The 24,394-nt window shown below is 37.6% G+C and overlaps 1 protein-coding gene across 1 annotated transcript in view; it reads left to right on the top strand.

Moving 5' to 3' along the window:
• Nucleotides 1-24,394, top strand: part of SPON1 (spondin 1) — a 335,754-nt gene that overhangs the window by 94,395 nt on the left and 216,965 nt on the right. Inside the window, exon 3 of the mRNA XM_047776237.1 lies at nucleotides 5,617-5,750. Within this exon, the coding sequence (XP_047632193.1) occupies nucleotides 5,617-5,750 (134 nt within the window). The remainder of the gene's footprint in view (nucleotides 1-5,616; nucleotides 5,751-24,394) is intronic.

Here is a 24,394-nt window from a genome sequence, read left to right as displayed (position 1 = left end):
AAGAAAGTTTCAGGAATAAAGAGGGGCATTACATAATGATAAAGGGGTCAGTGCTCCAAGAAGATGTAATAATCCTTGATATGTATGTGCCTAATGACAGAGTGTCAAAATATGTGAGCTGAAAACTGATAGAACTACAAGGAGAAATAGATGAATCCACTGTCATAGTTGTAGACTTAAATATCCCTCCATCAGAAATGGACAGATTTAGCAGGCAGAAAATCAGTAAGGACATAGTTCAACTCAACAGCACCATCAATCAATTGGATCTAATTGACATCTATAGACTATTTCATTCAACAACAACGGATTACACATTCTTCTCAGGCTCACATGCAGTATTCAACAAGACAGATCACATTTTGGGTCATAAAACACACCTTAAAAATTTTAAAAGGATAGAAATCATATAATATCTGCCCTCAGACACAATGGAATTAAAATAACAATTAATAACAGAAAGATAGCTGGAAAATCCCCAAATATTTGGAGGTTAAACAAGGCATTTCTAAGCAACACATGGGTCAAAGAAGGAATTTCAAAAGAAATTCTAAAATACTTGGAACTAAATGAAAATGAAAATTCAATGTATCAATTTGATCTTTTCAAAAAACCAGTTTAGTTTTATTGATTTTCTATATTGATTTCTCTTCCTTTCAATCAATAAAACTAAACTGGTTTTTTGAAAAGATCAGTAAGATTGATAAGCCCTTAGCCAGGCTAACTAAGAAAAAGAAGACACAAATTACTAATATTAGATATAAAAGACGGGACATCACTACAGATCCCAAGGATACTAAAGAAATAATAAAGGAGTATTAGGAACAACTCTATGCTCACAAATTTGATAACCTAGATGAAATGGACCAATTTCTTGATAGATGTAATCTGCCAAATCTCACACAATAAGGAATAGACAATATGAATAGGACTGTATCTAAAAAGAAATTGAATCAATAATTAAAATCCTTCCAAAACAGAAAGCACCAGACCCAAATGGATTCACTAGTGAACTCTACCAAACATTTAAGGAAGAAATTATACCAATTCTCAACTCCCTAACTCATTCTATGAGGCCAGCATCACCCTAATACCAAAAGCAGACAAAGATATTTCCAAAAAGGAAAGCTGCAAACCCATACCTCTCATGAACATGGATGCAAAATTCCTTAATAAAATATCAATAAGTCAAATTCAACAATGTATGAAGAGAATAGATGCTATAACCAAGTGGAATTTATCCCAGTCATTCAAGGCTGGTTCGACATTTGAACATCAATTAATGTAATCTATCACATCAACAGGTGAAAGAAGAAAAATCACATGATCATATTTTTGTCAAAAAGCATTTGACAAAATTCAACACCCATTCATGATAAAAACCTCAGCAAACAATGAATAGAGATAAATGTCCTTAACTTAATAGAGAACATACAAAAAACCTACACCTCACATCATAATTACTGGTAAGAAACTTGAATCTTTGCTGCAAAGATCAAGAATGAGGCAAGAATGTCTCATCTCACCACTGCTTTTCGAAATAATACTGGATGTCCTAACTAATGCAACAAGACAAGAAAAGGAAATGAAAAGGTATATAGATTGAAAAAGAAGAAATAAAGCTGACTTTTTTTTTTTCAGATGACATTATTGTCTACATAGGAAAATCTTAAAGAATTGTCTAAAAACCTCCTGGAACTAATGAGCAGTTACAACAAAAAATAAATGACTGCCAGAGGTTTGAGAGGAAGGAGGTATAAATAGGCAACATAGAAGATTTTTAAAGCAGTGAAACTGTTCAATACAATACTGCTACTGTAGATACATAATATTATTATATATGTCAGAACTCATAGAATATTTAATACCAAGAGTGAACCCTATTGTTTATTATGGACTTTGGGTGATGATGTGTCAACATAGGTTTACATAGTTTTATCAGTTATAACAAATGTACTGCTCTGATACCTGATGTTGATAATGGGGAGGGTTGTGCATGTGTGGGAACAGAGAGTATGTGGGAACTCCCTGTACTCATGCTTAGTTTTGCTGTGAAACTAAAACTGCTCTAAAAAATTGTTTACTACTTAAAAAACTAGCTCCCAGTATGGAGAAAATGGAGTTGGATCCCTACTCCATCATATTTAAAAATTAATTCTTAATGAATTGAAGAGCTGAAAGTGAAAATAAAATTATAAAGCTAATGGAAGAAAATATTAGCGAGTATCTTTGTAATCTCAGTTTTTTAGTCAAGAACAAAACACAAACCAAAGAAGAGAAATTGATAAATTTGACTAAACGAACATTATTAAAGAATTCCAAAGATAAGATGAACATATGGATGACAGAAAGATACTTAAAAATGATGAGCAATCATGTCTAGAAAGTCCCACAAAAAAAGAAAACCCCCCCCAGTAAAGATTCTGAGTAGGCAGTTCACAAGAGAAACCTGATAAATTTATGAAGAGAAGTTCAAATTTGCTGCTATTAAATGAAAACAAGATACTACTTTATATCCACTGGATTAGAAACAATTAGAAAGTCTAGTTATCACAGGTATGAGGATTTGGGGAAATGGGAACACTTGTGCATAGCTTATGGAATAAAAGTAGAGACTGCCATTCCACAGGACAACCTGGCAGTACTTAGTGAAATTGATATAATGAAACCCGCAACCCAACAACCAATCAATCCTATGACGTGGTTTATATTGCTGAGAAACTGTGATGTAGAATCCCAAGCAGAGCGGCATGAGAATTTGCATTACAGTAGTTTTTGTGGGGGCAAAGAGCTGGAAGTCAGCTAAGTGCCTCTCACTGGGAGAATGGATGAGTAAGATGTGGTCTATGCATGCAGTGGAGTACTAGGCATCAGTCAGGAGTGAATTACATTCACATAGAGTAACACTGACATAGCTCAAAAATCATAAGATTAAGTGCAAAGAAACATTAATACATTATATATTTTATATAAAATAAACATTATACAAAATAATTCTAGGTAACTTCAAGAAAATCATGTATATGTATATATATTATACATATAGTCAGAAGGGTATATATTAAAAGCTTAGGAGTGAGTGCTGGACAGAGGAGGGAAATGAGAGAAGTATAAAGAATATAAATGAAACATTGCCTTTGCCTTGTCCAGTGATGAAACTATATGATGTGACTTAATTTTTTACTTTCTCTCTTAAGCAAAAAGAGGAACTGAAAACGGGATTTTTGCGTGATTTTTAAACTATTTTAAGTGTAAAGTTCAATGAGTTTGACAAGCATGTAGCATTGTGTAGCCACTACCACAATTAAAATTATAGGGTATTTCCATCACTCTAGAAAGTTCCCTCATCCGCCTTTGCAGTTAATCAGCTTCCTGCATCCCAGCTACTGTTGTGCTTGTCATTATAGTTTTGCCAGTTCTAGAGGTCGTATAAATGAAAACATCCAACATATAGACTTTTGACTGACGTTTTTCACTTCGCATAGCACTCTTGAGTCATCTGTTTGAATGCATTGTGTTAGTGGCTCATTTCTTTTTATTCTTGAGTAGTAGTCCATTGTATGGAGATTTCCCAGATACTTTTCTGCTTGATTTCTGAATTGATTTTGTTGTGGAGAGAAAAATCTTTTTTTTTTTTTTTTTTCCTTTTTAGGCCCACACCTGTGGCATATGGAAGTTCCCTGGCTAGGAGGTATCAGAGCTACAGCTGCCAGCCTACACCATGGCCACAGCAACATGGGATCTGAAACACATCTGTGACCCACACCACAGCTCATGGCAATGCTGAATCCTTAACCACTGAGCAAAACCAAGGATCAAACTGTATCCTCTTGGATACTAGTTCGTCTCATTACTGCTGAGCCACAACAGGAACTCCTGAGAAAATGTTCTTTATATTATTCCAGTCTTCTAAATGTATTAAGATTTCTCTTATGGCCCCAAATATAAGATAACTTGGTGCATGTTCCACGTGCAATTGAAAACCTTGTATTTTCTATTGTTGTTGAGTGGAACGTTCTATAAATGTCCATCAGGTCAGAGAGTGTTGTTCAGGTTCATTCTGTCCTCACTGATTTCCTATTTACCTGCTTTATCAATTGGTGAGAGAGGAATTGTGAGCTGAGTGTAATTATGGATTTGTCTATTTATCCTTGCATTTCTATCATCAGTTTTGCCTCTTGTATTTTGAAATTCTGTTTAGGTGCATATAGTAGCATTTTTTTTTTGAAGAATTTATCCCAAGATAAGTGTTTTTAAAAAAGTAATTCTGTGTCTGCCTGCTTAGATGGATACACAGAGTGGATCCTCATTCATATATACTCTTTTTTTAAGGTAGGGTGGAATAGTTGAGGAGAGCCAGGAGGGGGAAGGTGTTGACAATTCTTAAGGCATTCCAAATGGCTGGCCACAGGAGGACCTCAAGTCCAACACACCTGACTCCCCGCCTCCCACAGCCACACACAGAGCCAGATGTAGCAAGGGCCAGGATGGCAGAGGGGCCTGATGCTTTTAAGTGACTAGGCTGAACTTTGCAATCTGATGATCAGTTTTCATCAGTCTGTGGAGACCTATTTTTATTTTATTTTATTTTTTATATTTATATTTTAATTTTAAAAAATTTTTATCAAAGTATAGTTGATTTACAATGTTGTGTCAGTTTCTTCTGTACAGCAAAGTGTCCCAATCATATATATATATCATATATACATACACATTCCCTTTTCGTATTAACTTCCATCATAGTCTAAAATAAATGCAATATGAGTATAATGATTTCATTAAATTTTATTTGAAAATCAAGTGAGTAATACAGACCAAGCACTTAGCTAAGTACCGAGCCTATACTAAACACTCAATAAGTGTCATCTATTAGTATTATTAACACTACTCATGACACAGCTACTACCAGTCAGTCAGAGCTGGCACCTAAGACCATTGGATGGAGATGATTTCCGCCCAAAGGTTCTTTCAGGTCTAAGAGTCTGTGGTTCTACAAGAGGGATAGGCAAGTCCTGGCACCAGACCCAGAAGCAAACAGGGGAAATGCTGAAAACAGGAATGGGAATGGCTAGCAGCTTTTCTGCAGTGTCATAGGGAAACTTGGGTTAACTTGGGAAAACAAACACCAAAATAAGGCACAAATTAGAAAGGACTAATAAAGAGTACTATAAAGCTAAGTGATTTTATGTACTTTGGTATGCTTCCTTCAAAGGGAGATTTTCTTTTAACATTCTAAATTCGAGTGAAAAAATTGAATCCCAACATCTAGATATATAGTGTTTGCTTTGGATTATCCCTCCCCATCCTCCTGCCCTGAAGTGGGACACAGGTTGTCCTGACATGAGCAAGATCATCACCTAGTGGCCTCTTCCTCAAAGTGCTGACATGAGATCCTGGTCCCAGAGAGCAGAGAAGGTGGGCCAAACCCTTGCCCTTATGTTAATTCCACAAGCTTTGCGTGGGACTCTATGCCAGGCACGCCTCTGGTGTCTGGGGATATAGAGCCACTAAGACGAAATGACAGATTTAAAAATAAAATTTAGGAAGTGTCGACACGGAAACTTCCCAAAGTGGCATTGCATTTTAATGTGTTCATTTTCCGCTGGTTTTCCGTAGATCATAGATGAAGAAGAAACACAGTTTATGAGTAATTGTCCAGTTGCGGTCACGGAAAGCACCCCACGGAGGAGGACGCGGATCCAGGTGTTCTGGATAGCGCCACCTGCAGGAACAGGCTGTGTGATTCTAAAGTAAGTGAACATGTTAACACTATGCTCTCCTTCCCTGTGGTCTTTTGAAGTCTCTGGTGTGCTTGCAAAAGGACGTGGCTTTCCTGGGGCGTCAGACAATTTGTATCATCTCTCTGCCCTCAGTTATGGCGAGTCTAAAATGGGACTATGGCCCCTCTTTGGTAACGGGATATAAAAAAGGATCTATCGCCTGAATCTCTATTTCCTTTCATCGGCTGGTCACTATTTTCCTAGATAATGATCCTATAGCTGGTTAAAAAAAATGATGACCCAGATGAGGATAATTTTTGGCTTCCTGCATCTTGAATTTGAAACCCAGTATCCTTAAACTGTGCTAGGCTGACCTGAGACTCTTGACCACAGGCTCTGCTTTTTAGAATCCTATCTTCCTCCTCCTTCCATCAAAATTGCCCTCTTTTACCAATTACTATAAGGCCTTTTGATCTTCTTTTTTGGTGAGTTACAACAGATGATAAGGGGTATGAGCCAGCTAGTGGTTTTCCTCTGAAAGGTAGCATTGTCTCAAAACTGTGTTTCCAAAGTTGTATGTCCTAGAATGATGTTAAGGAAGATGTAAATAGGTGGGTAGGAAATCAGTTTCTGTGGTTAAATAAGTTTGGCAAATGCTGTATACTGTATCCCTTTCTTGCAGATTCACAACATATATTAGCATATTGAAGACTTTGCAAAGTCCTGCCAAAATGAAATCTGTTTAACATGGTTTCACCCAGCATTTCCCAAACCTGACTTCAAAGCGCCTTTTTTTTTTCTTTTTGCTGAGACATCTATTAACATTCAGCAGTTTGAAAAAATGTATCTATCTTAACACATTTAAAGGCTATATGAACTGATGCTAGGAATTTTAGGATTTTAGACAAGCAGACATACATGGGTAGATAGGCAGAACCAATGCCAGCATCCAAGAAGCTGTTTTTCCTAGAGGTAAGGTCTAGGAAACTTCCCAACCACCTTCCACTTCTTTAAATCCCTGAAGATTTTATTTATGTATTTCATTCATTTGTCTGAACCTCTGGCAGGTGGACATTTCAACAGACCTATAGCTGTGGTTAACTACCTCTCTGCCCTGAGGAGAGGCTGATAAGGAGAAACTCCACCTATGTTCTCCAGTCCTGCAGCTTCTGGACCCAGCTGGGCTTAACTTATAGGGAAAAAAAGCCTGTAGAGATCTCTGGAAGCCTCTGTCCATTGTCCAGACTCAGCCTTGTCTTTGCCTGGTTTCTCTTTGCTGCCATCAATCTGGACATCATTTTTTTTTTCTTAGTTTAATGCAAGCTGAGCATCCTTCCTCAGATTCCGTGAGAAGTTTGGCTTCTGGTGTTACTTTAAAAAAAATAGAATTTTAAAAAATGAGACCTTATATATAAATTCCAATATATAACATGGAAGTAGTATCTCATTGCAATGTGGGAGAAGACCTTGTAGAAATAAATGAAGATCACTAAAACATGCTCTTTATTCAGAGCTTGCTATATAGCAAGGATGTCAACTGCCATCACTAATATTTGGCAGAGACTTAAAGACAGGCAGGGGAGTAGGAAAGCTTTATAGCGGGAGGAAAAAGGGGGAGGATTGCAGGTACATTCTGATTGGAGGTTGTTGGCCCCGGGAAAAATGAAAGTGGGCTAACTAGAAATGGAACATGTACTGTGATTGGTTTGGAGAGCATATTTGACTTTCTCTGATTGGTCCTGATTTGGGAACAGAGGAGACAATGGGGGCAAGAATTAAAGAGCTGGCCTCCTTGACCAGGTCCTAACCATCCTGGGATGATGGCTACAGAGATTATGATTTGGCTTCCCAGGCCATTTACTGCAGAGGTTGGGGATCAGAGTTCTGTTGTTATTGTCATATACGACCTGGCCACAGTCCATTGGTATATTCAGTCTCTCAGCCTGGAGACTGAGTTCTCAGTTTGGCTTTCCAGTACCCACACGCCTGTCTATGGCAGCCCTATCACTCTGCAGAGCCTGGAGCTCTCCAGCATCAGATCTCCGTGATGTGTCTTCCTGCTCTAAAAACCCTTATCCCTCTGGCATAGATCTCTGGTTTTCTTTGATTTATTGTTCCCACAAACCAGAAGCATTTGATCTTGCTGGTGGAAGCCAGAAAGGCAGCTCTTGTTTACCCATTAACAATGAACATATGTGAGCATATGTTTAACCATTAACAATGAACAAATGTGGCTTGTTCAGTCACTCATTCTTTCAGCAAATGTAACTGAGCTGCTATTTGCCCAGGAGTCCGGGATATATGGCAACCGAGGTTAAGATCTTGCCCCTCAAGGTTCTCACAGGCTAAATGGAAGAGAAAGAGTCAACCAGTATTTTCTATCATCCAGGAACACAGCTGCACATCTAGCTGGCTTTATCTGATTTAATCTTCACAGCAAACTTTCCTCTTTTATGCAAGAGAAGACAGGTCCCAGTGAATTAGGCAAGTTTCTTGATGTCATATCGATTTAACTCTAAAGCTCCATGTTCTTCATTTCTTTTGTCTTTTTCTGAAGGAATTAAATATAAACTACAACTATCCACTAAGGAAATCATTTTATAGGTAAAATGTAAATACGTTCCTATTATGAAATTTCAAAAACAGAGAAAATAGTAAAATACAAAATATAGAAAAAGTGAAAAATCCCTGACATTTCTTCCAATAAACCTCAGAGTCTTCTATCCAAAAGTAGCAATGCATATTCATCTGGTGTCTATTCATTAGACTTTTATCTGTGCGTTTATATGTATATAAATAAACATATAAGTACACTTTACACAAATGGTTTCATGGTCTACATGATGTACTGACTTGACTTAGTTTTCCCTAAATAAAATGTATTAAGAGATATTTCCAGTCAGAACATATGGATCTATCATTCTTTAAAAACATTGCATAGAATCTACTATGCTAATGGCTTAGTTATTCCACAGTTGGTGGACATTTAGATTGTTTCCACTTTTTTGCTATTATAAGTAATGCTATGATAAACATCTTTACATGCCTCTTTGAGCAAATATGCAGGTTTTTATCCCTGGTAACTGCCAAGAAGTGGGATCATAAAGGATGCACATTTATAATTTTAATAGACACTGCCAGATCCTCCTCCAAAAACCTTGCCAACCTAAACACTCTCCCTGACTGTGAACAAGAGAGCCTGTTTCCTTACTTGCTCAACAATTCTTGATGTTTATCATTCTTTAAAGTTCTGCCAATCTGATAGTTAATAACGGTATCTCGTGGTGATTTATATTTTCCTGATTACTGGTAATGTTAAGAATCTTCTAAAATATATGGAGTTCCCATTGTGGTGCAGTGGAAATGAATCTGACTAGGAACCATGAGGTTGCTGGTTTGATCCCTGGCCTCTCTCAGTGTGTTCAGTATCCAGCGTTGCTATGGCTGTGGTGTAGGCCAGCAGCTATAGCTCCGATTTGCCCCCTAGCTTGGGAACCTCCATATGCTGTGGGTGAGGCCCTAAAAAGACAAAAAAAAAAAAAAAGAATTTTCTCAAGTATATATTCCATTTCAGTTTCCTTTTATAAATGGCCCATTCATATTCTTGTCCATTTTTCTAATAATATTTCTTTTTAAAAATTGGTGTTTATATATTTCCATATATTTATATGTAAAATATATTGTATATTGTATGTATAAAATACACTTATATTATGTATTTTATATATAAACATATGTAAATATATGTTTATATACTTGATATATTTTATGTTTAAAGTTCATCCTTACATAGTGCAGATAGTAATACTTTGTTATAAATTTCAAGTACTTCTCTCTACCTTTCTTTTAACTTGCTTATGAGTATCTAATCATCCAGAAATTTGAAATTTTGATTTTAATCAAACATATCCATACTTTCTCTTATGAATTTTCATTTGTATCTTATCTAAAAATAAACTTCCTCAACCCATATCGTTAATATTCTTATAGATTTAAAAACAAATTTAGGCCTTTAATCTTCCTGGAATTTAATTTTTTGAATAATATGGTATCAATAAGCCTCAACAGAAAATAGATGGTATGCTCAATATGAGGTGCCAAAGGGTCAGTTTAATTAGGGGATTATTTACAATGATACAGCCAAAAAAAAAAAAAATTAGGAAACGAATCCAACTAGTAACCACAAGGTTGCACGTTCTATCCCTGGTCTTGCTCAGTGGGTTAAGGATCCAGTGTTGCTGTGAGCTGTGGTATAGGTCACAGACGTGGCTTGGATCCTGATTCGACCCCTAGCCTGGGAACCTCCATATGCCATGAGTGTGGCCCCAAAAAGTGGAAAAACAACAGCAACAACAACGTGTTACCAAAATAACAATGGGAGAAGCCTTTAGCATCCCTGCCTGAAGGGGCACTGGGAGGGTACAGAGGACAGGGAAGAGAAGATCACCATCTCCCAGAACTGAGACCTTTAGTTAAGGGAAGCTACTAGCCTGAGGTGACCCCTCAGGGACCCCCACCTTGATTCCCTATCAGTTCACCCTTTTGACCTTGACTCCAACCATGAGGACAGCAAAGCCCATTGAGTCCACACAGGCTCTCCTTTCCCTCAAAGATGGAAAGATGGAGAAGGGAGCTGGAGAGGCAGACCAAAGCTGTCCAGGACAGATGGGAAATCAAAATCTACCTGTTTTTCTCAAAATGGCTAGTTAGTTGTTCCACATCCATTTATCAAAGAGCTTGTCCTTTTCCCAGTTGTATGAAATGCTACTTTATCAAATATAAAATTTTTATATAGATATGTTCTCTTCTGTGAATCTTTTTATCTATTCCTGCACAAAACCCATACCATTTTATAACATAATCTTCTTTTATGTTTTGATGGCAAGTCACCGCTCATTAATCTTCTGGTTCCAAATGTTTACGGTCATTCAAGCAGATTCATAATTCCAGACAAATCACAGAAAAAGTTTGCTGTGTTCAATGAAAAACTTATATTGGGATTTTGGATGGTGTTACAAACCCTTATGTTTTCAAATTGTAGCATCCCTACAGTATATTTTTCCAGTTAGAAATATAGAATATCTGGAGTTCCCGTTATGGCTCAGCAGTTAATGAACCCAACTAGCATCCATGAGGATGCAGGTTCGATTCCTGGCCTCGCTCCATGGGTTAAGGATCTGGCGTTGCCATGAGCTGTGGTGTAGTTTGCAGACAAGGCTTGAATCTTGCATTGCTGTGGCTGTGGTGTAGGCTGGCAGCTACAGCTCCAATTGGGCCCCTAGCCTGGGAACCTCCATGTGCTGCAGGGGTGGCCCCAAAAAGACAAAAAAAAAGAAAAAGAAAGAAATATAGACTATCCCCTGGTCACATCTTTTGTCGTCTTTGGGAAAGTAATGTAATTTTTCTTCATTGAGATTGCACATTCTTGTGCAGCTTTTTTTCCTCACAGGTATTTTATAATTTTATTGCTTTTGTGAATGGGCTCTTTTTTTCCTTTTAAACTTTCTAATCATTGATTGCTTGCATTTAGGAGACCTATTGATTCTTTTTTTTTTGGCACATAGGAAAATAATTATTATTTTGTATGATTTGACTTACATATTGTGAAATGATCACCATAAGTTTAGTTAGCATCCATCATCTCACAGAGATACAATCAAAAGAACAAGACAGAAAAGAAAAACGATTTTTTTCTTCATTGGTATTTGTTAATATTAGTTCTTGGTTTTTTTTTTTATAATTTTTTTTATTTTCCCACTGTACAGCAAGGGGGTCAGGTTATCCTTACATGTATACATTACAGTTACATTTTTCCCCCAGCCTTTGTTCTGTTGCAACATGAGTATCTAGACAAAGTTCTCAATGCTATTCAGCAGGATCTCCTTGTAAATCTATTCTAAATTGTGTCTGATAAGCCCAAGCTCCCGATCCCTCCCACTCCCTCCCCCTCCCATCAGGCAGCCACAAGTCTCTTCTCCAAGTCCATGATTTTCTTTTCTGAGGAGATGTTCATTTGTGCTGGATATTACATTCCAGTTATAAGTGATATCATATAGTATTTGTCTTTGTCTTTCTGGCTCATTTCACTCAGGATGAGATTCTCTAGTTCCATCCATGTTGCTGCAAATGGCATTATGTCCTTCTTTTTTATGGCTGAGTAGTATTCCATTGTGTATATATACCACCTCTTCCGAATCCAATCATCTGTCAATGGACATTTGGGTGGTTTCCATGTCCTAGCTATTGTGAATAGTGCTGCAATGAACATGCGGGTGCACGTGTCTCTTTTAAGGAGAGTTTTGTCCGGATAGATGCCCAAGAGTGGGATTGCGGGGTCATATGGAAGTTCTATGTATAGATTTCTAAGGTATCTCCAAACTGTTCTCCATAGTGGCTGTACCAGTTGACATTCCCACCAGCAGTGCAGGAGGGTTTCCTTTTCTCCACACCCCCTCCAGCACTTGTTATTTGTGGATTTATTAATGATGGCCATTCTGACTGGTGTGAGGTGGTATCCCTATTGATTCTTGAACCTTGAGTTTGAGCTTAGACACTGCTGAACTCTCTTGATAGTTCTCTTATTTTTTCATTCTTTTGGAAATCATGAATAAATATACCTTTGCTTCTTTTTCCTGTTTTAGTTTATTATCTATCACCTCTAGTACAATATTAAATAGTAGCATCCAAGCTTCTTCCTGATTTTAATGGGAATACTATTGTAGCTCACTTTTAAGTCTAAAAAGAAGTATGGATTTCAAATTGATGACTTGAATCAATTTAAGAAACACCCTTTATCTGGCTGAGGAAATTTCCTTCTTTTTCACGTGGAAGGTGATACTGGGGAAACCAACCAGCCGACCAGTATTCCACGAGTACCTACTGTGTGCTCAGAGTAGACCAGCACTGAGAAGGCTAAGAGTATAAACAAGGATCCTAACTTTTAAGACACTTTCATGAAGTTTAGTTGTGGTATATATTAAAATATGTGTTCCAGGAATTCCCTTCATGGCTCAGTGGTTAACGAACCGGACTAGGAACCATGAGGATGAGGGTTTGATCCCTGGCCTCGCTTAGTGGGTTAAGGATCTGACATTGCTGTGAACTGTGGTGTAGGTCACAGACATGGCTCGGATCCCACGCTGCTGTGGCTATGGTGTAGGCCAGCAGCTGCAGCTCCATTTCAGACCCTAGCCTGGGAACTTCCACATGCTGTGGGTCTGGCCCTAAAAAGCAAAAAAATAAAAATAAAATAATGTGTGCCAAATTTAGCAAATCCAAGGCAGACATGAACTGGGGACAAATTAAACATGGTTAGTCAGAAAGTAAATAAATGACTAATGTAATAATGGGAGCACCAGAATTTAGAAATGTTAGTTATATCTTGAAGTCAGTAGTAGGGTTTGTATAAGTCGACAGATGGGCAGAGTTTACTCCAGGTGAAGGGAGTGGAAAGTGAAAACTGAAGTGAGAACTTGAAGGTGAGAATAAATAGGGCAGCCCTGGGAGAGAGTCACCAGACAGACTTGGTGAGATTAGAAGGTCTTTGGGGGACAAAATCCATTGCTAAATCATGGAGTTTCTCCAATGTGAAAATGAAGAGGTTGAACTTGACTCCGGAGGAAAAAGGGAGCCACTGCTGGGTCTTAAACTGTGGACTGATATGCTGGAAGGATGGTTGTTAAAAAGTTCGTAAGTATGCTTAAGTCTGGCAGCAAATTCAGGAAAAGTGAGCAAGCAGGTACTAACTTTGTTGCAGAGCCCTTACCTGCAAAAATGGGCATTTGTGTTTCCATGTTTAGGTAATTTTCCTGGGAGAAGGTACCCCAATGTGTAAGCTGCAGAGTCTGCTGAATGTCTGTAGAAAACAGCTCTGAAGCCCACTCCACTGGTTTTGTTCCTTGGCCCAGGAGGACAGGAAAGGGAAGCACACAGCAATTATGACTTTCCTTTGAGCACAAACCTGACACCATTTCTGCTTTCTACTTGAATGCAAAGATTTGAACATTTCTAAATTACAGGTTTTCCAGGCAGCCCTCCTTGTAGCCTTCTCCCTACAAATGAATGACCCGGCACTTAAAGTTTCCCTGGCATGCTACAGGGCTGCAAAACTGTTACAGCAAAGTGGTGACTGATTAAAAGAAAAAGAGCCTCTGTGAATAGGATAGATGTTTTCAGACCCAGCAAAGGGAAATCCTATCCCCTTAAGTCTGATAAAAGTTCTGTCCCTTGAAGTGAGCCTCTCTTTCTATATAATATATATTTATTTCTAGATTTATGATACCCACTTGTAACTCCCTGGGGGGGGGGGGGGTCTGAGATGTGGGTTGCCTTACTCCAGAGGAGACAGTCACTCAGTGAACCATTTGGGAAATTGACCTTATGAATCAATGATTGATTATAGGCAGTAATAATGCCTTGTAGCCAAACCCTGCTCTAGCTACTTTATAAATACTTATTTAATTCTCAGAGAAACCCTATGAAATAGATACTAAAGAGGATGCTAAAGCACAGAGAGGTATTTTTTTGTTTGTTTGTTTGTTTTTGTCTTTGTCTTTTTAGGGCTGTTCCTGCAGTGTATGGAGGTTTCCAGGCTAGGGGTCAAATCAGAGCTACACTTACCAGCCCACACCACAGCCACAGCAACACCAGATCTGAGCAGCATCTGCAACCTATACCACAGCTCACGGCAATGCCAGATCCTTAACCTACTGAACGAGGCCAGGGATTGAACCTGCCTCCTGGTGTACACTAGTCTGATTCGTTTCCACCGAGCCACAAGGGGAACTCCATAGAGAGGTTAACTAACTTATTCAAGGTCATGGAGTGACAGAGCTGGGATTTAAGCAGAAGCATCTGCGTTCCGGAGCCTGTGACCTTAATACTGCGTTCTACCATCTCAGATGGGCGCCACTGGGTCAAGTTCAACTGCAGCTTCTCCCTCATCCCTAACATCATTAGTTGCTAGATCTGTTTCTTCCTTCTCTCCCTTGCTTTACATTCACTGCCTTATCCACAGACCCTTCTTGCCTCATTATTGCAGGAACCTCCTACTGCTCACCCTAGTCCCCTGCCCTCTGATCCTGCCTCATTCTAGTATGAGAATTGCTGTCCTCTTATGCAGCTTAGTCACACCATCTACCTAACAAACTCTCCATCACCTTCTACATAAAGTCCGGAATTGTGATCAGAGCATTAAGTCTCACCATGTCCTTTTCCAGAGTCCCTGACCAGCCTCTTCTGCGGAATTTCTCCATGACACCTTTCTTCAGCCATTTTTATCTGTTCATTCTCTTGGTAACATTTATTGAGTGCCTTCTGTATGCAGACACTGGGGACTCAGAGGCTGTCTCTGAGGATGGCACAGTCTAGAGGTGAAACACAAAACAAATCAGGTCCATCTGTATGGTTCATTTGCATTAGTGAAATCCAAAGAGCTCTAAAATCCAAAAGATGTTTTCTTAACTGATTTAGGGCCCCCCAAACCTTCCTTGAACTGAATTGAAGTTATTTATGATAATTTTTTTTCAAGTTTTATTGAAGTAGAGTTGATACGTTGTGTTAATTTCTGCCGTACAGCAAAGTGACTCAGTTATCCATACATATTCTTTTTCATATTCTTTTCCACTATGGTTTATCACAGGATATTGAATATAGTTCCTCATGCTGTATAGTAGGACCTTGTTCTTTAGCCATTCTATATATTATAGTTTGCCTCTACTAATCTTCCAGTCCTTCCCTCCCCCACCCTTCTCCCCCTTGGCAACCACGAATCTGTTCTCTGTATCTCTGAGTCTGTTTTTGTCTCATAGATATGCTGATTTGTGTCATATTTTAGATTGCATAAGTGATATCATGTGGTATTTGTTTTTCTCTGTTTAACTTAATTCACTTAGCATGATAATCTCTAGGTCCATCCATGTTGCTGCAAATGGCATTATTGGATTCTTTTTAATGGTTGAGTAATGTTCCTGTGTGTGTGTGTGTGTGTGTGTGTGTGTGTACCACAACTTCTTTATCCATTCATCTGCAGGTGGACGTTTAGGTGGTTCCTAAGTCTTGGCTATTGTAAATACTGTGGCTGTGAACATAGGACAGCATATATCTTCACAAATTACAGTTTTGTCTGGATTTATACTCAGGAGTGGGATTCCTGGATCATATGGCAACTTTAATTTTAGTTTTTTGAGGAAACTCTGCACCATATTCCATAGTGGCTGCACCAATTTACATTCCCACCAACAGTGTAGGAGAGTTCCCTTTCTCCATACCCTTTCCAGCATTTATAATTTGTAGACTTTTTAATGATGGCCATTCTGACCAGTGTGAAATAGTACCTCATCGTTTTTTTTTTTTTGTCTTTTTGCTATTTCTTGGGCCACTCCCACGGCATATGGAGGTTCCCAGGCTAGGGGTCTAATCGGAGCTGTAGCCACCGGCCTATGCCAGAGCCACAGCAACGCAGGATCCGAGCCACGTCTGCAACCTACACCACAGCTCACGGCAACGCCGGATCATTAACCCACTGAGCAAGGGCAGGGACCGAACCCGCAACCTCATGGTTCCTAGTCAGATTCGTGAACCACTGTGCCACGACGGGAACTCCCCTCATTGTATTTTTTATTTGCATCTCTAATAATTAGCAATGATGAGCATCTTTTCATGTGCCTACTGACAATCTGAATGTCTTCTTTGGAGAAAAGTCTATCTAGGTCTTCTGACCATTTTTCAATTGGGTTAATTTTATTGGAAAATAGTTGATTACAGTGTTATGTTTGTTTCGTGTGTATAGCAAAGTGAATCAGTTATATATACATATTTTTCAGATTCTTTTCCCATGTAGGTTATTACACAATACTGAGTAGTTTCCTGTGCTATACAGTAGGTCCTTGTCAGTTATCAGTGTTGTTTGTTTTTTTCTTATTGAATTGTTTGAGCTGTTTGTATATTTTAGAAATTAAGCCCTTGTCTGTAACATCATTTGCAAATAATTTTTCCCAGTTTGTAGATTGTCTTTTCACTTTGTTTATGGTTTCCTTTGCTGTACAAAAGCTTTGATTAGGTCCTATTTGTTTATTTTTGCTTTTACTTCTATTGCCTTGGGAGACTGACCTACGAAAACAATGGTATGGTATGTTATGGCCCTAAGAAGACAAAAAAGAAAGGAGTTCCCATCAAGGCTCAGCAGAAACAAATCTGACTGGCATCCATGGGGACACAGGTTTGATCCCTGGCCTTGCTCAGTGGTTTAAGAATCTGGCCGTGAGCTGTGGTATATATAGGTCACAGATGCGGCTCAGACCTGATATTGCTGTGGCTGTGGTGTAGGCAGCTCCAATTCCACCCCTAGCCTGGGAACCTTCATGTGCCATGATTGCGTCCCTAAAAAGACAAAAAAAGAAAAAGAAAGAAAGAAAACAGTGGTATGATTTATATCAGAGAATATTTTTCCTCTGTTGTCTTCTAGGAGTTTTATGGTGTCTTGTTTTAAGACTTTAACCCATTTTCAGTTTGTTTTTCTACACAACAAGAGGGTGTGCTCTAACTTCATTGATTTACATGTGGCTATCCAACTTTCTCAACACCACTTGCTGAAGAGACTGTCTTTTTCCCATTGTATATTCTTGTCTCCTTTGTCAAAAATTAATTGTCTATAAGTGTGTGGTTTATTTCTGGACTCTTTATTCTGTTCTCTTCATCCATACACTTGTTTTTGTGCCAAAACCATGCTATTTTGATTACTGTAGCTTTGTAGTATTGTCTGGAGTCTGGGAGGGTTACACCCCCTGCTTTGTTCTTTTTCCTCAGGATTGCTTTGGCAGTTCTGGGTCTTTTATGCTTCCATATAGATCTTAGAATTATTTATTCTTTTTTAAAAAAAATTTAATATAGTTGATTTACAATGTTCTATCAATTTCTGCTGTATAGCAAAGTGACCCAGTCAAACATACATGTGTGTATATATATACACATTTTTTTCTCACATTATCCTCCATCATGTTCCATCACAAGTGATTAGATGTAGTTCCTTGTGCTATACAACAGGATCTCATTGCTTATCCATTCCAGATGCAATAGTTTGCATCTACTAAGCCCATACTCCTAGTCCCTCTCACTCCCTCCCCCTTGGCAACCACAAGTTTGCTCTCCATGTCCATGAGTTTGTTTTTTTCTATAGGTAGGTTCATTTGTGTCATATATTAGATTCAAGATTTAAGTGATACCATATGGTATTGGTCTTTCTCTTTCTGACTTACTTATTATGAGAATCCCTAGTTATATCCATGTTGCTGCAAATGGCATTATTTTGTGCTTTTTTATGGCTGAGTAGTATTCCATTGTGTATATATACCTACATGTTCTTCATCTACTTGTCTGTCAATGGATATTTAAGTTGTTTCCATGTCTTGGCTATTGTGAATTGCGCTGTCATGAACATAGGGGTGCATGTATCTTTTTCAGTGAAAGTTTTGCTCGGATATCGGTTCAGGAGTGGGATTGCTGGATAATATGGTAGTTCTCTATTTAGTTTTCTGAGGAACCTCCATATTGTTTTCCATAGTGGTTGTACCAATTTATATTCCCACCAACAGTGCAGGACTATTTCCTTTTCTCCACATCCTCTTTAGCATTTGTTATTTGATGACTTGTTGATGATAGCCATTCTGACAGATGTGAAGTGGTGCCTCAAGGCAGTTTCAATTTGTATTTCTCTAATAATGAGTGATGTTGAGCATTTTTTCATGTGCTTGTTGGCCACCCGTTTGTATATTTTAGAGATTAAGCCCTTGTCACTTGCATCATTTGCAACTATTTTATACCATTACATAGGTTGTCTTTTTTTTTTTAAATGGATTCCATTGCTGTGCAAAAGTTTTAAGTTTGATTAGGTCCCATTGGTTTATTTTTGCTGTTGCTTTGGGAGAGTGCCTTAAGAAAACCTTTGTTGGGAAAAACACAGTCTATTCAGCAAGCATTGCTGGGAAACCTGGACAGCTGCATGCAAAGCAATGAAACTGGAACACACCCTCACACCATGCACAAAAATAAACTCCAAATGGCTGAAAGACTTAAATATACGACAGGACACCATTAAACTCCTAGAAGAAAACATAGGCAAAACACTCTCTGACATCAACATCATGAATATTTTCTCAGGTCAGTCTCCCAAAGCAATAGAAATTAGAGCAAAAATAAACCCATGGGACCTCATCAAACTGAAAAGCTTTTGCACAGCAAAGGAAACCAAAAAGAAACCAAAAAGACAACTTACAGAATGGGAGAAAATAGTTTCAAATGATGCAACCGACAAGAGCTTAATCTCTAGAATATATAAACAACTTATACAACCCAACAGCAAAAAAGCCAATCAATCAATGGAAAAATGGGCAAAAGACCTGAACAGACATTTCTCCAAAGAAGATATACAGATGGCCAACAAACACATGAAAAAATGCTCAACATCGCTGATTATAAGAGAAATGCAAATCAAAACTACCATGAGATATCACCTCACACCAGTCAGAATGGCCATCATTAATAAATCCACAAATAACAAGTGCTGGAGGGGCTGTGGAGAAAAGGGAACCCTCCTGCACTGTTGATGGGAATGTAAACTGGTACAGCCACTATGGAGAACAGTTTGGAGATACCTTAGAAATCTATACATAGACCTTCCATATGACCCTGCAATCCCACTCTTGGGCATCTATCCGGACAAAACTCTACTTAACAGGGACACGTGCACCCGCATGTTCATTGCAGCCCTATTCACAATAGCCAGGACATGGAAACAACCCAAATGTCCATTAACAGATGATTGGATTCGGAAGAGGTGGTATATATACACAATGGAATACTACCCAGCCATAAAAAAGAAGGACATAATGCCATTTGCAGCAACATGGATGGAACTAGAGAATCTCATACTGAGTGAAATGAGCCAGAAAGACACAGACAAATACCATATGCTATCACTTATAACTGGAATCTAATATCCAGCACAAATGAACATCTCCTCAGAAAAGAAAATCATGGACTTGGAGAAAAAGACTTGTGGCTGCCTGATGGGAGGGGGAGGGAGTGGGAGGGATCAGGAGCTTGGGCTTATCAGACACAACTTAGAATAGATTTACAAGGAGATCCTGCTGAATAGCATTGAGAACTTTGTCTAGATACTCATGTTGCAACAGAACAAATGGTGGGGGAAAAAATGTAATTGTAATGTATACATGTAAGGATAAACTGACCCCCTTGCTGTACAGTGGAAAAATAAAATTAAAAAAAAAAAAAGTTTGTACTTTTGACATCAGAGAATGTTTTGCCTATGTTCTCTAGGAGTTTTATGATGTCCTGTCTTATGTTTAAGTCTTTAAGCCATCTTGAGTATTTTTGTGCGTTGTCTGAGGGTATTTTCTAGTTTCATTGATTTACATGCAGCGGTCCAGTTTTGCCAGCACCACTTAGTGAAGAGACTGTCTTTTCCCCATTTTATAATCTTGCCTCCTTTCTTGAAGATTAAATGACCATAGGTGTCTGGGTTTATTTCTGGGTTCTCTGTTCTGTTCCATTTGTCTATATATCTGTTTTTGTACCAGTGTCACACTGTCTTGATTACTGTAGCTTTGTGATATTGTCTGAATTCTGGGAGAGTCATGCCTCCTGCTTGTTTTTTGGTTTTTGGTTTTTAGTTTTGTTGTTGGCTTGTTTCCCCACCCCCACCCCCAGGATTGCTGTAACAATTCTGGGTCTTTTATGGTTCTATGTAAATTTTTGGATTGTTTGTTCTTATTATGTGAAAAATGCCATAGGGATTTCATTGAATCTGTGGATTGCTTTGGGTGGTATGGCTATTTAACAATATTCTTCCAATCCAGGAGCATGGAATATCTTTCCATTTCTTCGAATCATCATTAATTTCCTTGATTAATGTTTTATTGTTCGCAGCATATAAGTCTGTCATGTCCTTAGTTAGGTTTTTTCCTAGGTATTTAATTTTTGGGGGTGTAATTTTAAAAGGTATTGTATTTTTATATTCCTTTTCTAATATTTGATTATTAGTGTACAGAAATGCAGCTAATTTCTGAATGTTAATCTTGTATCCTGCTACTTTCCTGAATTCACTGATCAGTCAAGTAGTGTTTGTGTGGGGTTCTTAGGGTTTTCTATATATAGTATTATATCATCTGAATAGAGTGGCAATTTTACCTCTTCTCTTCCAATTTGGTTACTTTTATTTCTTTTGTTTGTCTGATTGCTGTGGCCAGGACTTCCAATACTATGTTGAATAAAAGTGGTGAGAGTGGGCATCCTTATCTTGTTTCAGCTTTTAGTGGGAAGGCTTTCAGCTTTTCTCCATTGAGTATTATATTTGCTGTGGGTTTATCATAAATAGCTTTTATTATGTTAAGGTTATGTTCACTCTGTACCCACTTTGGTAAGAATTTTTATCATGAATAGATGTTGGATTTTGTCAGATGCTTTTTCTGCATCTATTGATATGATCATGTGGTTTTTGATATTTCTTTTGTTAATGTGGTGCATGACATTGATTGATTTGCATATGTTGAACCATCCTTGGGCACCTGGGATGAATCCCACTCGATTGTGGTGTATAATCTTTTTTATATGTTCTTGGATTCTATCAGCTAAAATTTTATTGAGAATTTTTGTGTCTCTATTGATCAAAGGTATTGGCCTATAATTTTCTTTTTTGGTAGTATCTTTGTCTGGTTTTGGTATTAGTGTGATGGTGGCATGATAGAAGTTCTTTAGGAGTGTTCCTTCTTCAACCTTTTGAAAAAGTTTAAGAATAGGTATAAGTTCATTGTATACCTGGTAGGATTTGCCTGTGAAGCCATCTGGTTCTGGACTTTTGTTTGGAGGGAGTGTTTTTATTACATACTCAATTTCATTTCTAGTGATTGGTTTGTTCAATTGATCTGTTTCTTCTTGATTCAGTTTTGGAAGGTTGTATGTCTCTAGAAAGTTGTCCATTTCTTCTAGGTTGTCACATTTGTTGGCATGTAGTTGTTCATAGTATTCTCATGGTTTTTTGTATTTCTGCAGTATCTGTTGAGATATCTCCTTTTTCTTATTTTGCTTATTTGAGTTCTTTCTCTCCTCTTCTTGGTGAGTCTGGCCAAAGCTTCATCAATTTTGTTTATCTTTAAGAAAAAGCTCTTGGTTTTATTGATTGTTTAATGTCTATTTTATTGATTTCCTTTCTGATCTTTATGATTTCCTTTCTTCTGCCGACTTTAGGTTTTGTTTGTTCTTCTTGTTCTAATTTACTTAGGTGTTAGGTTAAGTTGTTGAATTGAGATTTTTCTTCTTTTCTAAGGAAGACCTCTATTGCAATGAACTTCCCCCTAAGAACCACTTTTGCAACATCCCATAGATTTTGAAAAGGTGTGTTTTCATTACCATTTGTCTCCAGGAATTTTTAAATTTTCCTTTTGATTTTCATTGACCCCCCTCTTTTTTTTTTTTTTTTTTTTTTTTACTAGCATGTTGTTTACTCTCCATATAGACAGTTTTTTCTCATTTCTTTTCCTGGAGTTGATTTCTAGCTTCATGCCATTGTGGTCAGAAGAAATACTTGAAATAATTTCTACACTCTTAAATTTGTTTAGGTTAGTTTTCTGCCCCTGTATGTGGTCAATCCTTAAGAATGTTCCATGTGCACTTGAAAAGAATGTATATTCTGATTTTTTGTATGTAATGTCCTGAAAATGTCAATTAAGTCTAACTTTTCTATTGTGTCATTTAGGATTTTTGTTGCCTTATTGATTTTCTGTCTGGAGGCTCTGTCCATTGATGTGAGTGATGTGTTAAAGTCTCCTGCTATTATTTATTCCCATCAATTTCTCTCTTTATATCTGTTAGTATTTGTTGTATGTATCTGAGTACTCCTATATTAGGGGTATATATATATTGATGTGTGTAATATCCTCTTCTTGAGTGCGTCCTTTTATCATTAAATAGTGTCCTTCTTTGTCTTTCTTTATAGCCCCCATTTTAAAGGCTATTTTGTCTGATATGAGTATGACAACTCTTGCTTTCCTGTCTTATCCATTCATGTGAATCTTTTTCCATCCCCTCACTTTCCATTTATATATGTCCTTTGTCCTAAGGTAAGTCTCTTGTAGAAGACATATTGTAGGCTCTTGCTTTTTTACTAATCTGCCACTCTCTGTCTTTTGATCTGAGCACTCAGTCCATTGACATTTAAGGTAATTATTGAGAAATATGTATTTATTGCCATTTTAAACCTTGTTTTCCAATTGATTCTATGCTTCTCCTTTGTTCCTTTCCTTTTTTTGGTTGGATGGTTTCCTTTTATTTTATGCTTGTGTCCTCTTAATTTTTTGTGAATGTATTATTTGGTTTTGATTTGTTGTTGCCCTCTTTTACAAGTATGTTAACCCCTCCCTATATCTGCTTTCCTTAGCCTGATATTTATATAGCCTCAAAGACATCATTTAAAAAAAAGAGTCTATATTTTCTTACTTTCCTTCCCCACGTTTTATGCTTTTGAAGTCCTTTTTTAACATCTTTATGTTTGTCCTTTTGCTGTTCCTTGTGTTTATTGTTGCTTTTACAACAGGTGGGTTTTTTTTATTTTGTTTTATTTTTGTTTCTGTTTTTACTTTTAGATCTGTGTGCTGGCTTATTTAAGTGATTGCTTTCCAGTTGTGATTTCCTCCATCCCATTTTTTCTAACTTCCTTTTAAATTAGAGGAGCCCTTTCAGCATTTCTTTTAGAAGGGATTTAGTATTCCTGTACTCTTAGTTTTTGTTTGTTGGAGAATTTCTCCTTCTAGTTCAAATGATATTCTTGCTGGGTAGAGAATTCTAAGCTGAAAACTTTTCCCTTTAGAACTTCAAATATATCTTGCCACTCTTTTGACCTGTCGTCTTTCTGTAGAGAAATCAGCTGATAACCTTGTGGGGGTTCCCTTATAATTAATTCTTTGTTTTTCTCTCACTGCCTTTAGAATCTTCTCTTTATCTTTACCTTTTGCCATTTTTATTATAATATGTCTTGGCATGGGTCTGTTTGGGTTCAACTGTTTGGAGCCCTCTGTGCTTCATGTATCTTGGTATCTGTTTCCTTTAGATTTGGAAAGTTTCCAGCCATAATTTCTTTAAAGACGTTTTCAATCCACTTTTCTTCTTCTCCTTCTGGAATCCCTATTATGTGTAGAATGGCCCTCTTTATATTATCCTATAGATCTCTTATATTGCTTTCATGTTTTTTCATTTGGTTTTTTGTCTGCTGATTGGGTGATTTCCATTATTCTATCTTGCAAGTCACTAATTCATTCCTTTGAATTATTCATTTTGCTCCTCAGTGCCATTAATTCTTCTTGTATCTCTGCAAATAAATTTTATAATTTTTCTTGGCTCCTCCTTATATTTCCTAGTTCCTTTCTAAAGTAATCTGCACTACTGTTCATATCCACTCTTAATTCATTCAGTATTTTCACTATCTCCTTTTTGAACTTGGTATCTGTTAGACTGAAGAAGTCTGTTTCATCGTTTGCTCCTTCAGGTGAATTCTCCTGTTCTTTTAACTGGGAATAGTTCCTGAGCTTTTTCATTTTGCTTGTATGTTCCTTATTCTGTGAGTTTAGGGGAACCAACTACTGTAGTCTTAGAGTGCTATTTATATG

The sequence above is a fragment of the Phacochoerus africanus genome, chromosome 4, assembly GCF_016906955.1.
Source record: "Phacochoerus africanus isolate WHEZ1 chromosome 4, ROS_Pafr_v1, whole genome shotgun sequence".
In the NCBI taxonomy this organism is placed as follows: Eukaryota; Metazoa; Chordata; class Mammalia; order Artiodactyla; family Suidae; genus Phacochoerus; species Phacochoerus africanus.
The sequence above is the reverse complement of the archived record's forward strand: the minus strand, read 5'-3'. Positions and strand labels throughout refer to the sequence as shown.